This window comes from Pyrgilauda ruficollis, unplaced genomic scaffold (assembly GCF_017590135.1).
Source record: "Pyrgilauda ruficollis isolate IOZ18807 unplaced genomic scaffold, ASM1759013v1 scaffold15, whole genome shotgun sequence".
NCBI lineage: Eukaryota > Metazoa > Chordata > Aves > Passeriformes > Passeridae > Pyrgilauda > Pyrgilauda ruficollis.
In genome coordinates, this window is record NW_024513654.1 from 7,551,162 (window position 1) to 7,576,394 (window position 25,233).

Sequence of the window (25,233 nt, forward strand, 5' to 3'; positions counted from 1 at the left end):
AGCTTGAGACCAAGATACACAATTCTGTAAACTACTAATGTAACAATAATGAGGTACTGTGGTAGACTTGGTTCTCTGCTCTCAGCACTGCTGCAGCAATTACAGGCTTACCCAAACCTCTTCTAAATTTTCTGAAAGAATCTAAGTATGAATTTGAGGACTGAGCTGGGTAAAACATAAAACAGGCTTTTTTAAAAGAAAACACACTCCTAGAGATAGCTCAGTGGCATTACAAAGAGAGTAGGTTTGGTTAAGTCAGAACAATTCAAAGTAGTTTTAAAAACACTCTCTTGTGATATATTAACCTTCTGATTATCCTGTGTAGTTTTTCTGTGAAACATACAGCATCCTATATAAGTTTCTTAAAAAACTCACTTATATTAACATCAGCAAGCTTAGTATTAATTTTCTAAAACAGTATTTTCACTTTAATATGATTTACAAAGAAAATTACCAATTTACACAAAGTGCCTGCAAAACCTATCACTTTTAATAGCTAAAATACAGCGTGTTTATTCACTCCCTCTGCCCACTTCACACAGCATCCAACTATTTCATCTTATCACACAGAGTGGAAAAAACCCCAAAAACCAAATAAAAAAAAACAACTCACAGGACTTTTAGTGAGGTTTAGTAGAGAATTCACTAAATTATAGTCTTGATTTGGACAAGCAGTGGAGGACTCAGGTGATGATGTGACATTGAGTTCATCCAGACTGAAAGAGAGCTCCTCTGCCTGCTGTGGGAGCTCATCCTCCTTCTCCATGTGCTCGGCTCCGGCAGCACCGGGCGTCTCCTCAGGCTGGCCAGGCTGCCCCGTGTCTGCTGCCACGGACTCTTGGTCTTTTATCATGTCTTCTGTGATTACACTTGCTGATCCTTGGAGAGCCATTGCTTTTAACTTACTCTGCAAAGCATTTTTTTGGAATTATACAGCTGAAATTACTGTTCATCCTGAAGCAGAAGTTTACTAAAAGCAATTTTTTTAACATCAACATTTGAAGTAGTCAAGGCTGGATACAGTAACCATGTAAAATGTACAGGGCTGTGGGAGCGTGGGTGTTTTATAAACCTAGGACACTTTTAAATCTGCTTAAATTTCTCTTAAGCCCTACACATTTTGCTTCAAGGCTGAATATGCCATTTACAAAAGGATGGCAGCTTTTTCTTTCACTACCTAAGGCACATATTCACTTGCACACAATTTGATAGAGGTTTTTAATTTATCTTATGTGTGGCACCTTTAGCACTTAGCACTTTTTATAGAACATTCCTTTCTGTGTCAAGGCCTCACATTCATCTAATGTCTGAAACACTATTTCCAGCTGGAATCACCCAAGTAAAATAATTCCAATTTTTTTGAGATTTTACCTCCAACAGTAAAGGGAAAGAAACACCTTTTCTGACAGCAGAGTACTCTCAAATTGTGTTTCTCAAGAAGAAAAAATTGAGTAGATTGAATGGACAAAGGTATGAGAAGTTAGCACTGGGCACTGGATACTCTAAAAGGTCACAGAGAGCCTTCCTGGAAGCTCCAAACCATCTCTGCTTTGCCTGACAAAAGGCAACCCATCTGTCTTCCTATAAATCTGTCTCCAGCACATAAAAAGACATTTAAATTTGTGCTGTGTGATACCAGGAAGAAACTCACAGAAAGGCAAGAATTCAGTGTTCTTCTGGCATAAGTGCAGGTGAGGAATACTTTATTGGAATCATAAATTAGAATGCAGCAAAAGACATTTCTTTCAAGTGAGAACTGCAGTGAGATTATAAATCCAAACGGTTCCCTTCTCTATGATAACACCAAAATTATTACCAATATATCTCAAGCATTAATAATTTAAAAGACTAACCATTTGGGGTTAATGGATTTTAGTACAGACAAACCAGCAGGGACTGAGGACATGACAGTGAGGCAGCAAACTGCAGAGCTGCTGTGAACACTTGCTCAAGGGCTGTGCATTCGGTGTGGGGAATTTGCACTGGGCATTGTGATGCACTCACAGAACCAATTCCCTGGAGAAGCAAACCAGTGGTAAAAGCAGCAGACTGCATGCTATAAAATAAGGATGATCTTTGAATGCAGTAGAAAAATTACTGCTTCAATATGCTTTGGGTTTCTTGTCAGTGTGAAAAGTGCAAGGTTGGCAAAGCAACAAAAAGGTGTCTGTCTGAACCAAGTCTGCCCATCATAAGACCTTCTGCAGTCCTTCAGTATCAATATCCTCAATATCCTCATCAATACACAGAAATATCTGAATCACAACAGTGACCCTTCATATAAAGGTTGGAACAGCATTTCAATCCTGGACTCAACACTGTTTCTGGCACCACTCAAGCAGCAGGCAGAGTTGTTAAAGGGAAAAGCTTTTTTTTTTTTTTTCCCAAAAACTGGGAAATATTCTGTAAAATACTTATTTCATCTTTCAGTGGCTTATTACTTCATGTCTGGATTCTTCTGCCATTTGAAAGGCCATTGTTTATTTAGCTAAAGCAGTGATGAGAGAACTAACATATATAAATGTATGAATGCCCCTAGAAATGTGTCCACAGTTCATGATTCTTACACTGGCAGGTGACACAAAGCAGTTTGTACATTGAATAACACACAGGCAGAATCTTTGTGTGTATTTAAGCTTCCTATTGTTTAATCATGCAACTCTGCAGCTCAGCTGCTCACCTGCCTCCTGCAAAGGTGCAAAACAGGATCCTGAATGACCTAATAGAAAAGGTTACATAAAACACATATTCAATGCTTTCTAAACAAAGTACTCATGAATTCAGCATTAACAAAGAGCAGATAATATAAAACCACCCTTTTGTATTTTTGTGATCTGTAAACATCAGTTTTAAAATCTGTGGTGGATGATGCCATGTCTAAATTCTGATAGATTTAAAAAGAGTTCTATGAAAACATCAAGTGATATCACAGCTGATGTGAATATCTACTTAATTTGTGGTGAGAAATATAAAGATGATAATTCATAGTACTGAAAGTAGAAGTGAACAGTAAAACTATTGTTCATTTTATAAAATGAAGGTAAACAACTATTTAGATGCTATATTAGAACTTTTTCAAGGTTTTAGGAACAGAAATGAAGCAGAGAGAGTTAAGTGTCCCTTTGCCAGAAACAATCAGTTGCAAGGAGTATCTCACCTAAATGGGATAAGATGAGATGAGGCAAGTTTACCCTAAAATATAACTGAGGCAGAGGTGATAAATAAACATTACAATGTATATTCTTTCTCTCTGCATGAGAACTAGGAAAACTCAGTTAAAAAAAAAAGGAATACATTAATATCAAAATAAAATTAGTATAGGGATCCTAAAGTTTTAAAAAAGTAGAATGAAGTTCTTCAAGTTCTTATTTCCACAACAGGCATAACTTGTCCAAGTGATACAGTTATGCCATGTAGGCTTATTGATTAAGCAATATAGGTGAAAGATTTCACCTATACTAATTAACCAATAGTATATATATTTATGTAAATTTAAAATATAAACCAGCTTTCTATCAACAAACTATTTGGCAGAGAATCATACAAAGGAAGTGAGTTTGAACACAGTCAGTTTTTATGTTCATAAAATCCTGTATAAACTGATTGGAAACAGTCAAAGAAGGAAGCAAAACTAACAGATACAAACACTCTCTGGAGAGATCCATCTGCATTTCATCTTATAAGTGCTGGAGATTGGAGGTAGAAATGCCACACAGAATTCTGTAAATTTACCCTTTCATGCCTTTGAAAGTGATCAAGTCACAACAGCACCTCTAAGAGGCCAAATGTGAATAACCAGAATATCCTATTCTAACGAAGCACAATTCTGCACTCTACATAAATGCTCTGGAAACAACCATCACAAGTAGTGAAGACAAATGCTTTAGGCTGCAACACCTAGAATAATACTGTGAACAAGAGCTACAAGAAATGTTTGCCAGCTTGCCTGAACTCCACAGCCAGCATTTTGTGAAACTAGAGACCCCTTTGAAACTTGGAAACATCTGTTTCTCCATGTCTGTTTTGTAATATTGGAATCTTGCTATTTAGGGGAGGAACACTAATATAAAGTGGGACAAAACACTTGTGGTTCCAGAACACTAGGGTTCTCAGGTTTGATTGCAAGGGCAAGATTTAAGAAGCTTAAACCATACAACTTAGACAAATAATACTAAAAGTAATCCTGGTTTAGAATTCTACCATATTTTGCATGTAATATATGCAGTAGTTTAATTCTGAGTGCTTCTGATGTTTAATCATTAACTTCTCAATCCTTATACAATTTCTGCTGCTTGTACAACTACAGTGGATACAATGGCAATCAGGATAATACTTAACTGAGGTAAAAATAAACTCAAGATTGATTCTTTACTACTGACATGCAAATGATAATCACATACTTAATAGAAAAAAACATCTTTTTGCAGTTTAGCAGTCTCTGCTGTCACAGATCTTGTTTGTGGAAAGCTTGTAAAATAGTCCTGAAGGAATATTTTTCAGCTAAGTATCCTGTACTTAATAGAGACTGTGTCCATAGGAAGCAGCAAAGTGGGAGCAAAAGGCATTTCTAAATGGACTTTTATAAACCATTTTTTAATGCTTCTTCTAAATAGGAACTGAAAGTCAGTCTAGAAACTGTTTATCCTCCCACTCTGATTTCATAATGCCACATGTTAAAGGAGGCAGAAAAGACACAGGCTGTCTTGCAGACAGAAGATGTGTTGTGTTGTAGGTTGTGAGCTGGCACTGCAGCTCCAACATATGTGCCCCTACCAAGTAAGGGCCCAATCCTGCAGAACACTCAGCGACTTGCAAGGTTTCAGTGCCCCCTGCAATCTGTCCCTTTGTCTTCATTGGGATGACAAAAACAACATGAGAAGGCCAAGGTCTTCCTCACACAGTGTTTTACACTGCAACTCATACCCCTACTCTAAAGGCCCTTTCATTGCAAAGGAAAAGGACCTTGGGCAGGGGTATTAGTGAGCTCTGAATGAAATTCTCACGAAAATCAGAATTATAAAGTCTCTGGGAGCAAAAAAAAAATCCAAACAAGACTTCTAATATCACAGGATAAAAAGTAACAGATGGAATGAAAACTAAGCTGGTGAACAATGAAGCACATTGTGATACCACCAGTTCTCCACTAGATTTTGTATATGACACAGTGAATACACCTGTAAAATTTTGAACTTATTTACTCACCTCAAGGAAAAAGTTGACCAGGTATGGATCCTGCTTCAGCTTTGCACATACTATACAGAGAAACTGAATTTCTTCATTTTCTGTTGGTGTTGCCAGAACCTCACCACAGAGCCTGATTAATTTCTGTCACATAAAGTGAACAATTATGACACAAAGTTATTGCTTTTTCTAGGAATAACAGACTGAATTATTTTTCTATATACACACAGCAATTACGTATGAGTATTGACTGGAACATGAGCTCTGGATTTAGACTGCAATGAACAAGTTTTCATTATTATCTATGACTTGCATTGCAGTGGCAGTCCAAGACTCCAAACATCAGCACATTAAAAAAATCCAAACTGATCTGGCACCCAAGCAATTTCCTTAATTCACCTGACAATGGAAAAATTAAAGATAATATTAGCTACAGCAGAATAAAGGAAACTTATGCAAAAATACAGTTTACTCAGAAAGTACCTGCACTGGCCTATGCACATTTATGTGGGGAAGAAGAGGTTGCCGTATTCTTCCAAGAAGTTTTGTATAAAAAGCCAGAACTTGCTGTTTCATTCCTGGAGGACACTGAAAAAAACCAGATGAACAACAACAAAAATAGAATAAATGTGGAGAAAAATACAGATGTAAAGTTTTCACTCAGAATGGCTAATTAAACAGCAATAATTTAACTAAAAGTATTTTTACAGTCATCATCTGTTAACATATTACTTTTATCAATATTAACAAAGATCAATAAAAAATGTTGCATCTCATTACTGTTTTCTCTTTCAAATTATTCATACTTTCAGTTAATTGCTCTAGGGCAAACTTCTACCAATACTTCCAGAAAATATTCCGTATCATTATGGTGATAAGGGGAAATTAACTCGGAATTAATTTGCTACAGGTCAGATGTCTATTCAGTGAGTCAATACATACAAATACAGAATGATAAACTATAAAAATCTTAATACCTACAGAAGGTTTCTTAAAGTCATGAGCAATTAACCTTAGCCAGCTAAAGTGTTTATAAATGCACAGACAGTCCAGGACAAGAGAAAGCTGCTGCTTTCCCTGAGCAGAATATAAATCACAAGTATCTGTGGAACATGCAGACCCTTGTTCTACTGTCTCTAATGCACCACACCACAAGAAAGGGCTTCCCTATCCCCAGGAGATCTGATGGCTTGTGGGCCTTTATGTACCTTTGTTCCTAGCTAAATTCCCCCAAACTAATTAGTTAATAACTAATTTACCAACCACGTTAATAAATGCTGTTAATTTTAACCCACATAATTTCCCTCATTTGCATGTCCAAATGCAGCTGAGGTGGCAACCTGCAGCCTAACCTGGCTCTCCTTTCTAAGTAACTATCTCTAGATTTTCAATCCCTAATCACTGCAAATTGTCAAGCAACTCTTTGAACAAAATGGCAAGATATGTACCATCAGGGCACATCCACAGTAATGCAGTAAGTCTAACTGACTGCTGTGAAAGGGAACTATTCATTTTGCGCCAGATCTTTGCAACATCTTGCAAGCACTGAACTGTGTGTTTACTTCAGATATATCAACTCACAAGTGGCAAAGTGTAAAGACAGGCTGTACAAGAATTGCCTGTACAGACATATTTGTATGAGTACAGAATGACTTCTCTCAACTCTTAGAAACACACTACTAATTACCCGCTTCACATATGTCACCATTTCATCTTGTTTCTTGACAATATGTAGAGATTACTGAACGAGCTGTGTTTCTGAGCAAGTATCTTTCATACAGCATTTTTGAGGTTTTAGGCCCAGCTGGAGCAGGTATTTTAGTCTGACTGTAGGACAGCTGGTACAGTAGCAGATCTCTGGCTCTTCCAGAGCAAGGAACATCTCAGGCTCAGACAGCCACTGTCCTGTGTTACCCGTTCATGTAAAATCAGTTAAAAACTCATGACAATGAGACTGACTGAGAAGGAAACCCTGGAGAGATCCATTTATCCTTGGAAGATTAAAAACTCATAACAATGTGTAAAAGACTGACTGAGAAGGAAACCCTGGAGAGATCCATTTATCCTTGGAAGAGGATAAACCTCCCTAACTGCATCTGCACTGTGATACAAAATGTTCTACCCCCAGGGCTGCCAAGTCAATTCACCCCATGATCCACCCAGCCCCACACATTTCAGCTCAGAAGTTCTGCCAAGCAACAAGGATGGACCAAGACCATGAAGGAAACTTCATGTGTGCCACAAAGCAGACATGTAGAATTGGACAATACTGCCAAGGTATGAAAGCTGGCTGGGGATCAACTCAAATTAATGCCTTCTGATATCAAAGTCTTTCTGAGCAATAGCTCAACACATTCAGAAAAGTTAATCAAAAATCTGTATTTAACACAGCACTTTTCACCCAAGAATCCCCCAACATTTAACAAAGGACAGAGAGGGATAATACTGCCTTGTAGTAGCCAGAAAAACTCTAGACTGAAGAAAAATGTTTCTCCTACTTTTAGCTTCACCATCAGCATTATCAGAGTGGTGAGTCCCACCACTGCCAGCACCTCAGAGGTTGTCTCACCCTGATCACACCTGTAAAAGGCTGTTATTTGTAATATGCTGGTAATATGGTAATATATATTGGTATATTTGTAATATAAGCAAGCAGCTCTTTGCTAGAGTTCAGTGTCCCACACTACCACCTACTGTAGAACTTCAGTTTCTATCACAACTAGGAGCTCACACAAGAGATAATCTGTTCTGCTGACAGATACATACATCAGCTTTTCCTAGTGTGTAAAGTGTCTCCAAAATCTTGTGATGTAGCAAATATTCCATGCATGGTCCTGTTTCACCTGATTCCCTCTCATTTTCTTCTTGAACTAGAATATCCAACATCTGTTCCAGGTGAGAGGGAATGTTCGTATCAGTCACAGGAGCTTTGTCATCTAAATAAAAGAAATAGGAAATTAAGAATGATTTTAAAATTGCCCTCATATTTTGGCTCAGTTCCAAATGTAAGACTTATAAACATGATATACACTTAAAGAATCTTATATAGAGATCAGGTTTTTAACATGTCTTAAAGAAAACTTTCAGAACTGTATCTGAACATGTACACTGGAATATGCATTGGGCAGATATCTGACCTTGTAATGGGGAAAAGGTGAAGTGCCAAAATTCAAAATATGCCGTAATTACACGGTCAAAAAAGGAAAATTTCTACTCCCAGACAGCAAGCCAAGGGAGAGAAAGCTACAACTCTCAATCTTCTGTTTAGTATGCACTAGGTCTTGATAACTTCCTCTTTAACCCTTGATACATTATTCTCAAATCTGGCCTCTAACATCAGCTTAATTTGCAGCTGATCAGTTCCTTTAAACTAGATAACTAAATAAATGGCTTTTCTGCTGATAACAACAAAGAAAATTCAACTCTATGCTGTTTATTCTCCAAAAGCTTTTAAATTTCTTTTTTGTAGTTTCTGCATTAAAATAGTATTCACTCAAACTTTATGAAGGAAAGGGTAAGATATTGATTTTATTATATTAAAGTCATGAAGCTGCAATGGATTTATGCCACTGGAAGTAGGAGCTAACATTCACATACTGTAGAACATATCCACATATGAAGATTTTCCTCTCTTATTTTTTTCAGCAGAATTCTACATGAACAGCTATCCTAGGGAAATGGTTACTACTGTTTACGCAACAATCTAAAAATAACTTGTCATTTGCTTGCAATTGGCAACAAGATCACGCAGGGAAACTGCCATGTCAGAGTGATTTTGGTCTCTGCCACAAGCTCCAGTTAGCCTGGAGTGTTTTGCTTGAATTTCCTACACATAAATCTGCTCCTACTGCAGAGGACAGAAATATATCCACTGAGTGGAAACTTCTTTTTCAAAACACTTCTGAAACTCTGGGAGAGAGGTCAGCTTTTATTCTGCACCACGTCACTGCAGGTGTCAGTTTTCCCTGCCACCCTGTCATTTCCACCTTTGGAAACATCACATAGTGTTCCAAAAGATGGGTATTTGGAACCAAGGGTCACGCTGAAGTTTTACAAGTAAATATTGATATAAACAAGATCATCAGACACAAACACAGACTCAACAGCTCTTCCAGCAGAAGGTCAGAACTAATAGGCTAGAGGAAAGCACGGCAACATTCATTTTTAAAATATAACTGTTTCATAACTAGGTCCAAAATTAAAAATTTACATGCTGCATAATTGTTGGGGGAAAAAAAAAAAACCAAACTCAGAAAGAGTTTTAAAAAAAGCAACTACAGCCATATTTCATCATAATATCTATTTTTAAGAACAGCAGTGTAACATCTGAGTAAGATTTAATAAAACTTGTTGTCTGTGCTATCAAAATACACTGAGACAAGACATTATAGCAAAAATAACTAATACTGAGCACATGGAATCCATCTCTGTCTGGTAAAATCTATGACCACAAAATTACTTTTGTTTAAATCTTGCAAAGAAAAAGAAAATCCCTGATGCAAAGCAATAAAAATGTTAACAGCAGGGACTGCATTTCTGCAGCTGTCTGTTTAGATTAAATAGAGTATGTGAAGGCAGAAACTGGGTCAGATGTAAAAAGGTGCAGTTCTTTACATGGTATTCAGGAAACAAGACTTCAACCATTTTTCATGCCTACTTTTACACATGGAAGTACATGATATTTTTAATTACTGGTTATTGTTGGTATTTTGATTAAAGACATGATTCATTTAGTATTTCTTAATCTTTACTTTTTAAAAACACTAAAATTGTGAATTCTAGTTTCCACAAAATATAAACCCAGAGTGCTTTTTTCTTTTACCTGAGGTCTCTATGTAGTAATGGGTGATTGCTTTCCAGTGGTAAACAAAATCTTCTTGTAATGGAAGGGAAGGTGCAAGCTATGGGGAAAATAAACACAAAAAAACCAGTTAGAAATGGAATGAACATACTTGCTCAGAGATTAAATTCAATTTTATCTTATACTTGGAAGTAAAGTGCTGCAGATAGTGCTACAACTGTTACTCTCTGCTCTTTTACCTTTAACAAGGACTACATTCATTATTCATGGCTGAGCCTCATGCCACACTGCCTGCTTGTAAACATCAGTAATAATCTCTGTGATGTCTCTATCACCAGACAATCTATTCGAAGCAACAAAAGCAATTGCTCCTGCTGCAAAGCAACACTAGAAATGTATGCTTGTATTTTTGAGACCACAATTTTGTCCCATAGGAAAAAATCATGTTCTTTTGCATCTGCTCTTGATGCCTTCTTGCTTTTCTGTACACTCTGTTCTCTGCTCTCCCTCTGCTCCCTTAAAAATACCAATTAGTTGCTTCATCCAGTTTTTACCATGCCTTTTTTTCCCGTTATCCACAACTTCTTTTAAAAAATCTTTGTTCAGTTTTTAGGTCGGGTTTTGTTTTTTTGCAAATTTTTGGTTTGTTTTTTTAGGCCCATACGCAGAGCCTGACGGGTTGCTCCTTTTTTAAAAACAAATACATTTCTTATTTCATTTCTGCAAGAAAATAAAGTTTCTTCTTTCCTGGAGGAGTTTGGGATGGCTGGCTGGGCGTGAGCAGCATCCAGGAATAACACCATGCAAGAAGGAAACGCAGCCCCCCAGGCAGTCACCATCAGCACTGCTCCTTCCCCACTGAGACACAGGTGGCCTGTGGCCCATCACACCACAGGCAGCCTGTGAAAAAAGGACCACAATCATTTCACCACTCTGCTCGCCAAAGTGAGAGCTGACACAAGCACTGAATTTGTGCCCCTGAATGTTCTGAGCTGGTTAAAATCAGGAATCCTATAGGGAAAACCCCAACCACTTAATAGGTCACATGAGGATCTGTTGTTATTGAGGCCTAATCCCACTTGCTTGAGGCTTTTTTTTTGGACCATCAAGCCCTCAAGTCATTCTTTCACAGGCCATCCTGAAATAGGGGATTGTTACCTGACAGGATGGCAGCGATGAGCCCTGTGGGCAAACAGAAAGAATCCCAAGTATAAACTGGTGTGTCTGTTTTGGAAGGGTAAGGAGCTGAACCATCTTGACAGGATATGGAGTCCAGTCCTTCACAGAATCTCAGAGGGGCTGAAGCTGGAAGGGGAGTGGAAACCATCCAGTTTAGCCCCCCTGCTACAGCACAGTCACACAGAGCTGGCTGCTCAGGATCATGTCCAGATGGCTTTTGAATATATCAGAGGATGGCGACTCCACAGCCTATCCAAAAACCTGTGCCAGGGGTCAGTTAACCTCACAGAGAAAGGTTAACTGAAGGAAGTTTTCTCCCCAGGAGCTGTAGATACCACATTTGAGACTAATAACTCTGAACTTCTCTAGTGTCTCCCCACAGGGTCTAAAATGTGCTGTGCTGTCTCAGTTCTTGGGCAAACAAGGGCTCAGGAGCACAGGGTTCATATACAGTCTAGTACAGTATAGGCTCATATGGTCTTTACTGGCTGTTGTGGGTTTGTTTGAAAAAGCCGTGGATGTTTTCCACATCAGTCTTTTCTTTGCCTTTAATTTAATGACACTTAAATTTATCTTGGTAAAGTTGTAAAGCCCAGTAAATGGCAAATATGCCATGCCAAGATAAGTGCAATGCTAATTCCTAATGGCCCTTTGCACACAGGACTTTGGAAGGCAAGACTCTGCAAAAAGAGTGGTGCTTGGCAACTATCTCTGCCTCCATCCCCGGTGGAAATGTGCCCTTGGAAATGGCAACCAGAAATCAAACTGACAGTGCTTACCCTCTCCCTGACAGGCTGTGCACTCACTGGGTTCCACGGCTGGGCACTCAGAGCAGCACATTAGCACAGCAGCTACCGCCGAGTATCTGAACACTCCACACTGCACAAAACCAGTTTATTTGACTGTGACATTTACTAGGTTATTGACATTCAGAAGAATAACCAAACAAACTGAAGACTGAGCATATGATATTGTGTATCATGCTCTGTATGTCACACTAGCTGCACTAGATGTGTATTTCACGCAACGTAATGATCATTTCTGCAAAAAAAAAGCTGTATCAAAACCTCAATGCCAGCTGATGAATAACCCAGGGACAACTTTTGAGGAATACAGGCCTCCCAGACCACTCTATTTCCAACGTAACACATGATGGATAACATTAAAGATTTATCCTTGGCTGATGTGATTTTCCTCTCCACTTCTTCTCGTCTCATCTGCCTCAAGATGAATTTAGTGCCTCTGAGCAGTGCCAGGAAAAGGATTTCACTTCTCAGCACTGTCAATAATTTATCCACCATGGGAGAGAACTGTGGATATAGACATTCTCCCTCCCAACAACTGCCTCTAGGGACTCTTCTCAGAGGTGAAAAAATAATTCAGGGACAGGTCCTGCCCTTTCAAATTAAAATACCCAGTGATTTCAGAGTCTTCCCTGACCAGGATTGCAAGACATAACAGAGATAACATTAGCATGTGTGTGCACCTGGGCAGGGCAGAGGGCAGCCTACTGGGCATCAGCATTGCCACCAAATGGAGATGTAACCCCAACAAAATTATTTTGAGGTAGGTGTTTACTAACCAAAAAACCCAACAAAAACCCACAAGAAAATAAGCAAACAAACAAAAATAAAGCAAAAATACCCCAAACCTCCAAGCAATCTTATTAACTTAGTTATTCAGACAAAAAAGCAAGGTAAAGACCAAGATACCAGCTCATATGTATATACAGCCAAGCACTGGAAAGAATTAGGAATCTGTAGCACTTGGCTGACATCCTTTAACCCTAGTAAGACAGGTAGTACTAGTATGAGGTTATAGTTCCTATTTTAGGATGAATTATTAGCTATCAGCTGCGAGGGAATACATGTTACAGCTGCCACCCTGTATAACCACCCTATTGTGTAAGTACTTGTATGGAGATTCTGAAGCAAACCAGAATGCCTTGTGAAGGCCATTAATTCCTGATACTTTTCTAATTTGAAGGAGTTACCTTAAAAATGCAGGTATTTCTCCCCATTAAATCAGCTGGCTAGGGCATGGTGCTAATAACACCAAGACTGTAGGTTTGATCCCTGTATGTGCCATAAATTTAAGAACTGGACTTGATGGTCCCTGTAGGTCCCTTCCAACACAAAGTACTCTGTGACTCTGGAATTAATCCTGATGTAATTAAATATGTTCTTAGTGATTCCTAATGTCAAAGTGAAGCTCTCCTCCTCTGAAGAAAAAACCCCATGATCTTCAAGCCTGCAGTGTAGGTGTTGGTATATAAAATATATAAAATAGCTAAAATTCAGTGAAGGCCACTGAACTGCAGCCCACTGGAGCAGCCATTGATTAGCAAGGTCTTCCATCTGGCGCCCAGCTCCAGAAACTGGGCTTCCTGGGAGTGAGCTGAACTTAACACATGCTGCCTTACCCTTCTGGTGACAATATGTAACAAATAATCAAAGCCCACTCCCTTTCAGGAAAAGAGCTGTTCTCAGGAGAGCTACAGATCTTTGACCAGATGTACAGTCTGCTCGAGACAAAACCTGTCCAAAATACATTTCCGTGTTGTTTTCCAAAGCATACAGAATTCATGTTTAGGCAGGAAAAAAAATAACATAAAGAGTGATGAAACATATATATTGTAGTATTTAACAGCAAATATTTTGTGCATGTAAAAATCATTGTCATATTTTTCATGTATGCTTTTCAGAAGTGCAATTCAATACTGGAAAGGATGGAAACATCAGAAGCTGGTGATATGCCTCAATAACTTTAGGGCAAATTCACAAAGGAAAGAACATTGTATAAGAAAATAACAGGTACTGTCTGGTCAGATGCCAGAGTAAAAAAAAAGAGAGCAGAAAACTGGGTCAAAGAGAAAGGAAAGGGAAGTGCATGCACACTGCCCTGACTGACACAGTCACTTGATGTTTTTCTTCAGTCTTACTACTGTACCAGTGTGAATGATCTGAGAGAAGATGTGAAAAAGGAATAATGCTTGAAGGTTTACTTGATCTTCAGCTGATGAATGCACAGAGTTTATAATGGCCACTGCTCTCACAGATAAAATTAAGACTGCACATGCTTGCAAGTCATGAATTCAATTTTGTCATCTAATTTGTTAATACCACCACAACATTAAAACAACAAGTAATGTAAGGTCATTATATCAAATAAAGTGGGTACAAGAGGAATAAATTCTGTTCTAATCAGTTATGCAGGTCATGATTTTGGAACACTGCCTGTACCAAGTGACTCAGTTTCTTTCAAAGCTGAGTTTGCTTCAAAATAAAAACAGAAGCTACTTGAAAGTATGGTAATGGACCAGTGTCAGAGATACAGCGGAATAACATGCTGGTAGAGAGCAGGTCTCGAGAATCTGCAGCAGACACCAAAATCTTCATTCATTCCATTGCATGGTACAAATATTCCTGCTTGACAGCAAATTGCAAAATTCAAGCCAACCGAAATTGTATTTTTCATGCAAGGTACACAGCTCAAAAACATCCTTTTGAACTGACTTTTAAGGTGAAACATCCAAAAGCCCAAATCAAACACAAACGAAAGTCCTTTGAACACTGAGTGGCCACTTCACAGACAAGCTATTTTGTCTAGGGAAACATGAGTGAAAAGCACAAGATAAGAGCAAAGTAAGTCTAACTTGCTGCTTTGTTATTGTACACTACATTTTGTTGTTGCTGACAATGTAGTGCTCATGGATAGCCCTTTGGGATGAAAGGATATCAGAAATGCATAGCAAAGAGAAAACATCTTGAGGACAAACCATATATAAACTGTCACAGATTTAATAATATGAACCCCACGAAGCAACAGCATTTCTATTCTGCCCTGAAGTAACAGAACAAAGACAGCAGTCCTATCCACCATTCTCACTAACACATCTGGCTCAATTTAAGGATTCTCTGTTGGCAGGGTAACACAGTGGTGCTTGCTCATCTGAATGCTGCAGAGAAATCCAAAAAGCAAAAAGTATCTAAAATATTGGCAGGATTGACATTAAATAAGAGATGACAGAAAACCCCAGAATTCAATGGTAATGAAAATCAGGAATATAGTTTCAAACACTTGGGCAATTTAGTCACAAAAGACTGAAAGTTTTGAGTTATTCAAGGAGAATCACAGGATCATAGACAGGTTTGGGTTGGAAGAGATCTTAAAAGACCACCTAGCTCCAACCTCACTGCCATGGGCAGGACATTTGCTACTAGGCCATGTTGTTTTAAGCCCCATCCAGGCTAGTCCTGAACACCACCACAAACTCTGGGAAAAAACTTTGGTAAGAAAACACCTTAGTAGAAAGTAACTGATCCCTTATGCATGCCTCAAGCACAGTCCTGTCACAAGGGCAGTCAAGTCCAAGAGTGACACACTGACAACAAGTAAAAGGCAAATACTGCCATGTCTATCAGACTGTCAACCTTTGGAGCTCCTGTCAGAGTTCAGAGGTATGGCACATTGAGGGTAAGATAACAACGATTATCTAAGAGCATGGGAACCCTTACTGTTTAAATGCACTCTGGAGTCTGCAGGCCAGTGGGCCCTGAGGCAGGGCAGGAGCATTACAGAAGTGATGTGCAGGAGAAAGGACAGGGCAGAAGGGCTACCCAGACCTTTCTGGTTTAAGGAAGTCCCACGTGTGAAAGATAAACCCAGGCTCTTCAAGTGTATTTAAGTGTTCAGCTCAGCTGAAAACTGTACAGTTGCAACTCTACCTACTCTGGGGTAGGCACCCAAAACTTTTGAGAACTGATACCTTAATTACTAGTTCTGTTGCTGATATTCAGGGTTAAGAATCCAACTGAGGCTGCCCATGTTATACTTGCTCCCTAGCAAAAACAGCAAGCAAAAATGATGTTCCAAATTCTCTTGGCTCTGGAAACAGGTAGCATGAAAGTGGACTGAGCCAATACTTAGAATTTACAACACTTGTCACTTCCCCATAGCAAAGCTAAGCAGACATCTTATTACTACAGGGAGAATGAAACAGCTTAAAGCCACATACAGCCACCAAACTGGTTAAAAATTTATATTTCTCAGTTCTGTCTTTCAGTGGGTCAAACATAAAGAAACATTCTTAGTATCTTCCTGCTTTTGGAATTCCATGTTTCATTCCTAGTATTTGTCACAATCCTGTAAATGCAATAGTGCAGTATTTATCAGGAGATCCACCACGGTGGTAGTAGCAGGATGAGGCAATTCTAAAAGGGACACCAGAGTGGACACAGCACTCGAGGTACTCAGGACAATCACTTCCCTGGTCCTGCTGGCCACACTATTCCTGAGATAGGCCAGGAGGCTACCGGCCTTCTTGCCCACCTGGGCACACACTGGGGTGAGGGGAAGGGTGCCCACCTCCACAGTTCCTGTGCCCAAGGCTGCCATCAGACTTCCACCAAGGTTTTTGGGGTCCCTCATGCATGAGGGTGGGGAGATGGGCTGCCTCCACCCTCCTCCTGGCGCGGCATGGATACGGAACAACCCTGGCATGTATGGCAAAAGGCCCAGTTTGGTGTTTGCTGAGGCATTTTGGGTCTGCCATCATCCACAGGGATGGTGAAATCCTCGAGGAAATAACTGTTCATTCACAAAGCAGTGTAAAGGTGATGAGCTCAGAAAGTCAGTGACAAGTTGTGGCATCACCATCCCTCAAAGTGTGTAGAAAATGAGTGAACGTGGCATTTTGCAATATGGTTTAGTGGGAATGGTGGCATTAGGTCAAAGCATGGACTTGACAGTCTGGGAGGTCTTTTCCAAATGTAAATGGTCCTGTCTTGTTGCTGCTGAATGAGAAGCTGGTGATGTGGGTGGCATGGTCCTTGCAGGGTACCACAGATGAGAGGACTTGTGGCTATGTGCACATTGCTCATTTCATTGTTTGTTTGTTGGATTTTTTCCTACACAGAGAGAAGGAGACAAAGAGAGCTTTATTTCACCTCTGAATCAAATACTTCAGAGAAAAAGACCATCCCTCCCATTTTGCAGCACCACAGGAAAAGCAGAGGTAAAGTGGGGTGAGCAGAAGTTATAGATGTAGCTGACAAACAATATTATGTTTAGGGAAAATGTTTGGACACTGGGCAAATTGACATAGGAGAACAGGATTGTTTGGCACTGGGTAGCAGAGTGAAATGTTGGGTGGGAAGGTGATAAATCAGTATGGGAAAGGGAGGAGGCATAGGAGAACAGGATTGTTTGGCACTCACTGGGTAGCAGAGTGAAATGTTGGGAAGGTGATAAATCAGTATGGGAAAGGGAGGAGACCCTGTAGTACCAAATCAAGGAAAGCTTCCATATTAATTTTTGGAGAGGAATGAACACCAGCTTCTTCCTATGCTAGGAGCATGCAGAGAGAGATGAATCAAAAGATGGGACAAAACTACTATTTAACTGCTGTTCTTTAAATTGTGTCATCTGGGAAGTCTATAACAATGTTGTGATGATGTCTTACTAATGATTCTGCTGTACTGATTGGTATTACTACCCCTGTGCTTTGCAGGCATGGAGAGATACAGCCCAAATACTCCATGGAAGTAAATACTAGTTGTATGTGGACACCTTTATTGCAGTTGTTAAAGAGCAGAGCTATTTCCTTCTCAAAATCCAATATGTCAATATTAATTTAAAAGGTAATTATGTTGGGTTTTTAAATGCTTCTTTTTCTCTATTTGTCAACTTATATTCTATAGATGTTCACAGGAAAAGCAAATTTTCTATGTGGGTAGCCATATGATGAAACATCTCTGTGTTTAGGTGATTATTAACTGGACAGGTGCTGTATTTGGAAGGTGCCTGCATATCTGTGTCATTTAGAGAGACAGAGAATGTGGTCATTTAAGATGCTTTCGCAATCTGTTTTTCGTGCAAAAATGTCTTTTAAATGTGCTTGGGCTGTCTCATCTCCAAGCAGCAGAATGAATAAAGAAACAGTAAAATATCATAGATATAAAAGGAGACAGTTTTATCACTGTGAGAGTATTCCTAATTGTACTTAACAATTTATGAAATCATAAATCACAGAATCACAGATGGTGAGGTAAAACTTTGTAATGCTTGAGGGCCTCTTATTATTCTAAGAGTGACTAATGTATGTAAACGCATTATTATTTAAACAGAACAGTTCATTGCGGTTGAAATGAAGATTTTGGTTGTAAAAGTGACTTCTTATTAAGTCTTCTCAATGTGAAATGCCTTGCAGTAAAGGAAAAAAAATATTAAATGTAAATTACTTTTCCTAAGCCTATGAAACAAATTGAATCTCTGCATATAACCCTGCATTTACCAACCAATGGATTGGGTTTGAATTTGTAGCCATAATGCAGGATCCAGTTTTTGGTGCTTATATGTCTTGCAAATTGTAGATTTTGGGTTTTTTAAATGATCTTTTAAAGTAGTCTCTCATTTTCCAACCATATGTGTGTATTTCTCACTGCTGGGAATATTGGATAAATACTCGCAAACCAATAGTAATGAAATCACTGGAAACTAATGGAAGAATTATTTCACCAGTGTCAGTGCAGAAGAACTCAGCTGAGGTTACATTTTGTTTGGGTTCTTCTTGTTCTCATTTGGGATGATTCAATTGGAGATGCTGCAGTTATGGATGGGCTACCAATGTCATGTCATGTGCACAATACATCTTCACCTGCTCATGCTTGATGTTGTTTCCACTGAAATAAACACAAGTATTACTACCTTTTTCAGTACCCTTGAGAGCACAGTGCTGCTGGCTTGGGGTTGGGGTTTTTTTTGGCAAAGTAGTTCTTTTTTTGGAAAAGTACATGCAGTGAGTTAGTGTTTTGCTTGAATGTGAGAAGTGAAAGTGTGAAATGTTCTAATTGATAGAGCTTTTGGGAACTTTCTCCTTTCTTACAAATTAATGAAATTGTTTAGATTAAATCAATTTAGATGGTGTGTGACAGTGAGATAATGTGCTGGCCTTTTTATCTGAAAATCTCTCTGCTATTTGGATTGATGGCACCAGGCCAGTGTCTAATGGATGCATTTGTCTACATTACAGAAGAAGTTCCTGCAGTCTGGACTTTTGCTTCAGAGAGCCTGAAGATTTGGTGAGTTTTTTTACCCTAGATGAAAATTTTCCTGTTAGTGCTATGCCAAATACCTGTTGATATTCTATGCAGGATTTTAGTGTGTTTGTAATAATCAGATTGACATGTATGTTTTCAGTGACTACTTGGATGAAATAAAGAATGAAGTTTTAGTGATTCAGCATGGTCTCTGCTTTTGAGGAGGGCTAAGAAGATACTTAACATCATTTTCAGACCTTTCCAATGCTGGGCTTTACTACAGAAAGGATGCCGCACATACACTCTGAAGAGCATGCAGTGGAATTGAAGTAATTTTCTGTCATGAATTTTCTGGTTCTGTGCTCTCAGCTGTGTACATCACCTCCCTCCTTGCTGATTCGCTAGCAGCTCCATGTAATCAGCTCATGCAGTATTTCATAAATCCCATTTTCAGGCTTTTCCTGGCCTGTGCATTCTGTTCCATATCTGCACATCTGCTCTTTCTGTGGGGACATTAATTTGTCTTCTGCTGGGTTACAAACTTCCCAGTTGTTCATCTATTGTCTGAGTGCTTACCTGTCACATCTGCAAGAGTCTCCTGACACCAGAACTCATTGCTACCGTGGAGGACACAACACTGGGCAAATATTGCCTGCCCAGCAGCTATTCCTTGTTTGTGCTTCAGTTACACTCTCTTACCATCCTCCTCTACCTTATGTAATGCTTGTAAAGGAGACCACTAGGAGGTCAGAAGTACATGTTGTCAGTAAAATGAGACATTTCTTTTCAAATCACATCATGTTTTCCTCAAGTATTTCTGTTCCACTGGAAGCATTAAAAACCAGGCTTTCCTCTGTAAGTAAATATATGGATGTTTTACCATACAGTATCTGCGAGTGCTAGCATATCATAAATTATTGAAAGCAGATAAAATACACTCAGATGTGATCAGTTTAGCCAATTTCACTGCAGGCTGGCAGGAGCACAAGGATACTTTTCTTGTGGTAGTGGAAGCCAAATCAAGGAGATTAAAGATAAACTACTCGCTTTATGCTGTATTGCAACTGTAATGAATGCAAGGGTCTGAATGTGGTATAAATAAACATAAAACTGGATTTTGCCCTAAAATACTGTGAAAAAAAAAGTTGAGTGGCCTATCTTATATAAATTGGTTCCCTCAATCTTTTGTCTGAGTACTTGCAGAGAGGGAAGTCTGGAAGCCAGAATCTGTGTGTGTTTGTGGGGAGAATTTAGTTGCTTAGCCCTGACCCTACTAAGAGATTTGCGAGTCATTTTCAGATCAGCTCTGACTGCATTGTTTGTTTTCTAATGCATAATAAGATTTCATTGTTACTTACATCTTTGGATTAAAGACTATAATCTGTTGATCCCTAAAATTTCATCAGATAATCTGTTTAATCATAAGCAAAAGCTGATCTTGATAGTCCATATGAGTTACGCAAATTAAATCAGGAACATTACTACCATGCAAGTATAGAAGCTTTCAGCAGAGCTCTCTTTCTCATTAGTCCACAATTAAAAGTAGGTTTTTGTCATACTTTAAATTCACGTATCTTTGTCCTGAGGTATAATTGAAATCTCTCATGGAGCCTGACATTAAATGTTGGCACCGTAAAACATCTTAATTTTGAAGCAAGTGTCTGAAATATTTATGATCCACTCGGTAGTGGCTTCGCGATTAATTTTAAATTATTGATAGCACAGTTACCTAGGCAGACCCAAACTCTAGTGCCACAACGCGCTCCAGCGTTCCCTGTCCGTGGAATTTGATGAGACAATTCCAGCGGTGTTCCAGGTGTTCCAGCGGGAGGAGGCCGCTGCCTCCCGCCAGTCCCAGCTCTCGACAGCAGAGGGCGCAGCTGACCGGCCTTCACCGCCGGGACAAAAGGATTCAGAGCGAATCCCTCGCAGTGTTTTTTTCGGGAAAAAAGATCCCTGTGTATCCCGTACAGAAGGAATTGGTTTGCCAGCTAGTAGTGCTACCTCTGGGCTTAACTGCTGCCTATTACTTGGCTTGCAAAAGCTTTGGTTGCTACACCTGACAGCCCATTGTCTTAGCAATTCACTTGTCCTGCTTGGCTCTCAGATTATGTTATTTGAAGCTACAGGACTGGTTTGAGTTTACAAAGACATTGACTACTCCCTGTGGCTGTCAAATCCCACGTGATATTTGCATCATTTTCATTAGAACTGAACCTCAACGAGTTTAAGAAGGGTCCAGTATTTAAAGACTGGCCCTTCTTGACAATAAACTGAATTCTCTCCTCAGAGAGGAGAGAGTGACCATGAATATCACTATTGCATTATTTTACCTATGGGTGGGGGTAGAGGGAGAACCTGAATACTTCCTGGTAGAATTTCATGTTCAGAAGCTATACTCTGGGCCAAACTCCATTTCCAGAAAAAGTCTGTACAGCTCAATCCTTTGTAATTTCTTTCTGAGTCATCAGCCCTGTAGGAACGAGTGTCTGTACTTGGATGAAGCCCTTAAGGAACGGAGCTAGAGGCACTACTGACAATGAGCAAAGAAAATGAAGTCTGTAGTAGACCCAGAGTCATGTAGGAATATTTCTGTTGCTCATCCCTGTTCTCTGGCCTCAGGCTGCTTTGGACTAGTTTGACATTCAGGCCTCATGCTGTGAAATGCTGAAGTAAGCAGACCTGTGTCTGCAATATAGCTAATATAAAGGAACCTGTTCCTGATTAGATCTTAGACTAGTGCTGTACTTGATTTCTGCCTGGCAGCTCATGTGCCAAGTGAAGTATTTCCAGGCATTTAGTTTCTCTGGTTTTATGCTCAGAAGCTGTTATGCTCTGGGTCTCCCAGGAAATCCCAGGAGGTGTAGATTGAGCTGTTATTTGTACCTGGAGTGCTTCACTGCTGCATCAGACACCTGCAGTCTGCATTTCCTTCTTCCTCTGCAGCAGCAGCAGCAACCAGGCAGCAGAGAGCCAATTGCTATATTGGCATTACGTGTACATCATAAATCAAAATTCTGTGTTCAGATGTCGAAATCCTGCACTCACAATAACCAGTCTCTGTGTGGTGTTGCAAAACAATTTGTCCCAGATCCAGATCCCAGCCCGCAGAGGGCAGCCCGACCCCGTGTTTTACTCCAGTGATGTGCTTAACTAGGGAATTCAGTCATCTGCTGGCACCTCCATCGGCATGATTTGCTGTGGAATAAACAACTGAATGTTGTGGAGAATTGGCATCAGCTTTAAGCTCAAACAGATTCAAAAGTGAACTAAAGAAAAAAAAAAAGTGTGACTGAATTAAACCTTCTGGTTTTTTGGGTTTTTTTTTAACACATTGAAAGAAAAATATTGCATGAGAAAACTCATCTAGATCTGAGCTTTAAATACATGTATAACAGATAGATTTATTGGTATGTGTCAACAGGCAAGAGAAAGAAAATAGCCAGAACCTCTGTACATGAACATATTGGGCAAGACTAACAGGAAAAGTGTTGGGTTTTTTTTTTCAAAATATTTTCAGGATTCTTTCAGGATTTGAGTTTATTGTTGCCATGACTCTAGGACTGTGCTTTTGGCTGGTTCTTTCCCAAGTGTGTCCTGAGTCCTTGTGAAGCAGCCATCACAATTTCCAGGAGATTTTTGTCTAGGAGGGTGTGTCTACATGCAGGCATTTGCCTTGGCCATAAAACTGATCAGTGCCAGGTCAGGTACCAGGGGCTGATATCTTGACTTAGTATGACAAGGAGCAAGGCATTCAGTTCCTGAAAAAGAGCCAGTACTTTGTGCTCTCAAATCAAATTGCATCCACCAGCTAATTAAGGAACGATCCTGATATGCTCTGAAGGCAGGCCTGTCCAATTCTATACTTCTCAGCCAGAGGGCCCTGCAATACAGAGCTCAGGATAGAAAATATGTATAAAGAAAATAGCATGTGAGAAATTAAGACAGTGATGTGTGAATTCCAGGAGTACAGGGAGAAACCAAAGTATCTCTTACGATCAGACATCAAATTACACACGGAGGTACTTTCATGATGATTTAGACAATTAATTTTTTTTTGGGCCCAGACTTTCTACCCCACACAAGCCTGTCTGTTCACAGCAGAATGTAATGTATACATTTCTGAGAGTTTGGCTCATGGTAATTGCAACCACAGGTGTGTTTTCCCTCTGATTCACCAAACTTTCCTGTGTATAGCAGTGCTGAAAGATTTTGACTAACTTATTTAGAATATTCTTTGCTACTCATTCCATGTTATTCGTAACCATCTTTGCTAAAGTGAACTTTGACCAAGGAAATGCCTGCCGTGTTTTACATTATATAAAAATCACTCTATGGAAAAGCACACATTTAACAAATTCTAACTGCATAATTTAATTCAGCTTGGCCACAGCAAATTCTTTAGTGTAAAGGGTAAAGCAGGGCACATAGTGAGATAAGTTGATGCAGCTCTGAGAAGTATATAAATAGCAACAAAGGCAGTTTGTGGGATTGTCTCTGTCTCTCCTGAATGCAGCCACTGATGCAGGTGCTCCTTGGTGAAGCCATGCTGTCATTCTGAAATCGCCTCCCTGCTCTCCCTGGGCCTTAGCAGAGCTGCTGGGAGGATCTGTTCCCAGACACAGAGGGGAGGCTGATGGCTCAGTGGCTCCCAGGCTCCTCATTTCTACCCTTTTTAAAAATAGGAGAGATGTTTCCCTTTTTCCACTCACCAGGGACTTCACTTGACTTCTATGACTTTTCCAATATCTTGGAGAGTGGCCTGGCAACTACATCAGCCAATTCCCTCAGGACTCCGGGATGCATCTCATCATCTCCCACAGATGTGTGCTCACAGCTCTTATTCACAGTACATACTTCACACATGACTTTGGGACTACCTGCTGCAAAACCTGGTAAAGTTTCTGACTCTGAGCTCTTTGTGGGCATCCTCCTGGTAAGGTTCACACACAGGGGTGATGGTGAAGTTCTTCAGCAGAAGTGCTGAACCAATATTTAGATGACATTTCCAAAGCTGAGTCTTAGAAAATAATTTGTCATTTTGGCCTTTGTGTCCCAAGTTCCTGCAGGTACAGCAGTAATTTTGATGGAAGAGCAATACAGAGTAGGTATTCACAGGCTTATCTGAGGGACTTCCTTAGTTTTCAGAATTGCCAATATTTCTGGCTTATATAAAACCTATTTATGCATTTATGTGATGGCATCATCTTACATAATCTGTGTAAAACTTTCTGGGTTATTCAAGTCTGGTAGTCAAGACTGACTCAGGATAACATAAGTTCAATACTGTAACTTTTGCTGTAAAAGTGCATATTCCGCAGAACAGTATGGAGGGTTGAATAACATGTAGAAGACAGGAGTTTTTTAAGAAAACCAGAATAAGAAGAAACCAGGAAGATGACTCTGGGATTTGTCTCAGGAGAACCTCCTATCTTTTTGAATTTTATTTTTTTTTAATTGATAAGTCTCTTTTTATATATGTGTGTGTGGGAATTTGGGGAAAAAAGTAAAAACTTAAGCAAAGATTTCTATTAATATTTGGTGTGAGTAATTTGGAGCTCAGTTCTCCTTTGAAATGTATAAAAGGGAAATTTTCTCCAAAAAGATTAGTAGGAACTGCCCTGGAATCTCAGTGTAATCACAGAAAGGCCACGTATTTATTTTAATATCTTGTCCATTACTGACTAATTGCAAATTCTAGTAAGAGTCTTATATTGAAAGTAGGAGAGCTGTCTTGCTTTCTTGTCATTCATATCACAGAAAACTATTTATTCTGAGCTTATTAAAATTCTGATTAAATTATCAGGCTTAGTAATGCTCTAGATTTTGTTAGGTCTGATTTCCCTGAAAAAGAAGCCAGTGGAACTATGGTGGAAAAATTTGTAGAAAAATACAGTAATTTCCATCCTTATTCAGACCAATCTTGGTCATCCTTTCCATTTGCCTTGCCCACAGAAGTTGTTCTTGGAAACTTACTTCTGTAAGAATTTGTCTGTTGTTCAAAAAAATTCTGATTTTTCTCACAATGATTTT

The 25,233-nt window shown here is 39.3% G+C and overlaps 1 protein-coding gene and 1 long non-coding RNA gene across 5 annotated transcripts in view; one reads left to right on the forward strand and one right to left on the reverse strand.

Moving 5' to 3' along the window:
* FHIP2A (FHF complex subunit HOOK interacting protein 2A) overlaps positions 1-16,199 on the reverse strand; it is a 32,164-nt gene extending 15,965 nt beyond the window's left edge. The window contains exons 1-6 of one of the 2 annotated variants that reach the window (XM_041461477.1): positions 10,004-16,199; positions 7,948-8,117; positions 5,665-5,769; positions 5,203-5,325; positions 2,681-2,719; positions 614-907 (exon numbers count right to left, since the gene is read on the reverse strand). In XM_041461477.1, coding sequence (XP_041317411.1) covers positions 614-907; positions 2,681-2,719; positions 5,203-5,325; positions 5,665-5,769; positions 7,948-8,067 — 681 coding nt within the window. In that variant the 5' untranslated portion in view covers positions 8,068-8,117; positions 10,004-16,199. The remainder of the gene's footprint in view (positions 1-613; positions 908-2,680; positions 2,720-5,202; positions 5,326-5,664; positions 5,770-7,947; positions 8,118-10,003) is intronic. The other variant, XM_041461478.1, reaches the window with a different exon arrangement.
* A 182-nt stretch (positions 16,200-16,381) lies between these two features.
* On the forward strand, positions 16,382-20,381 carry LOC121350277. 3 transcript variants are annotated; one of them, XR_005954645.1, is made up of 4 exons: positions 16,382-16,409; positions 17,079-17,177; positions 17,673-17,802; positions 19,194-20,381. It is a non-coding gene; the product is annotated as an uncharacterized LOC121350277 (long non-coding RNA). The 3 variants fall into 3 exon arrangements; XR_005954644.1 differs by lacking the exon at positions 16,382-16,409 and adding an exon at positions 18,683-18,858 and having other exon boundaries at positions 16,418-17,177; XR_005954643.1 differs by lacking the exon at positions 16,382-16,409 and having other exon boundaries at positions 16,418-17,177.
* The last annotated feature ends 4,852 nt before the right edge of the window (positions 20,382-25,233 follow it).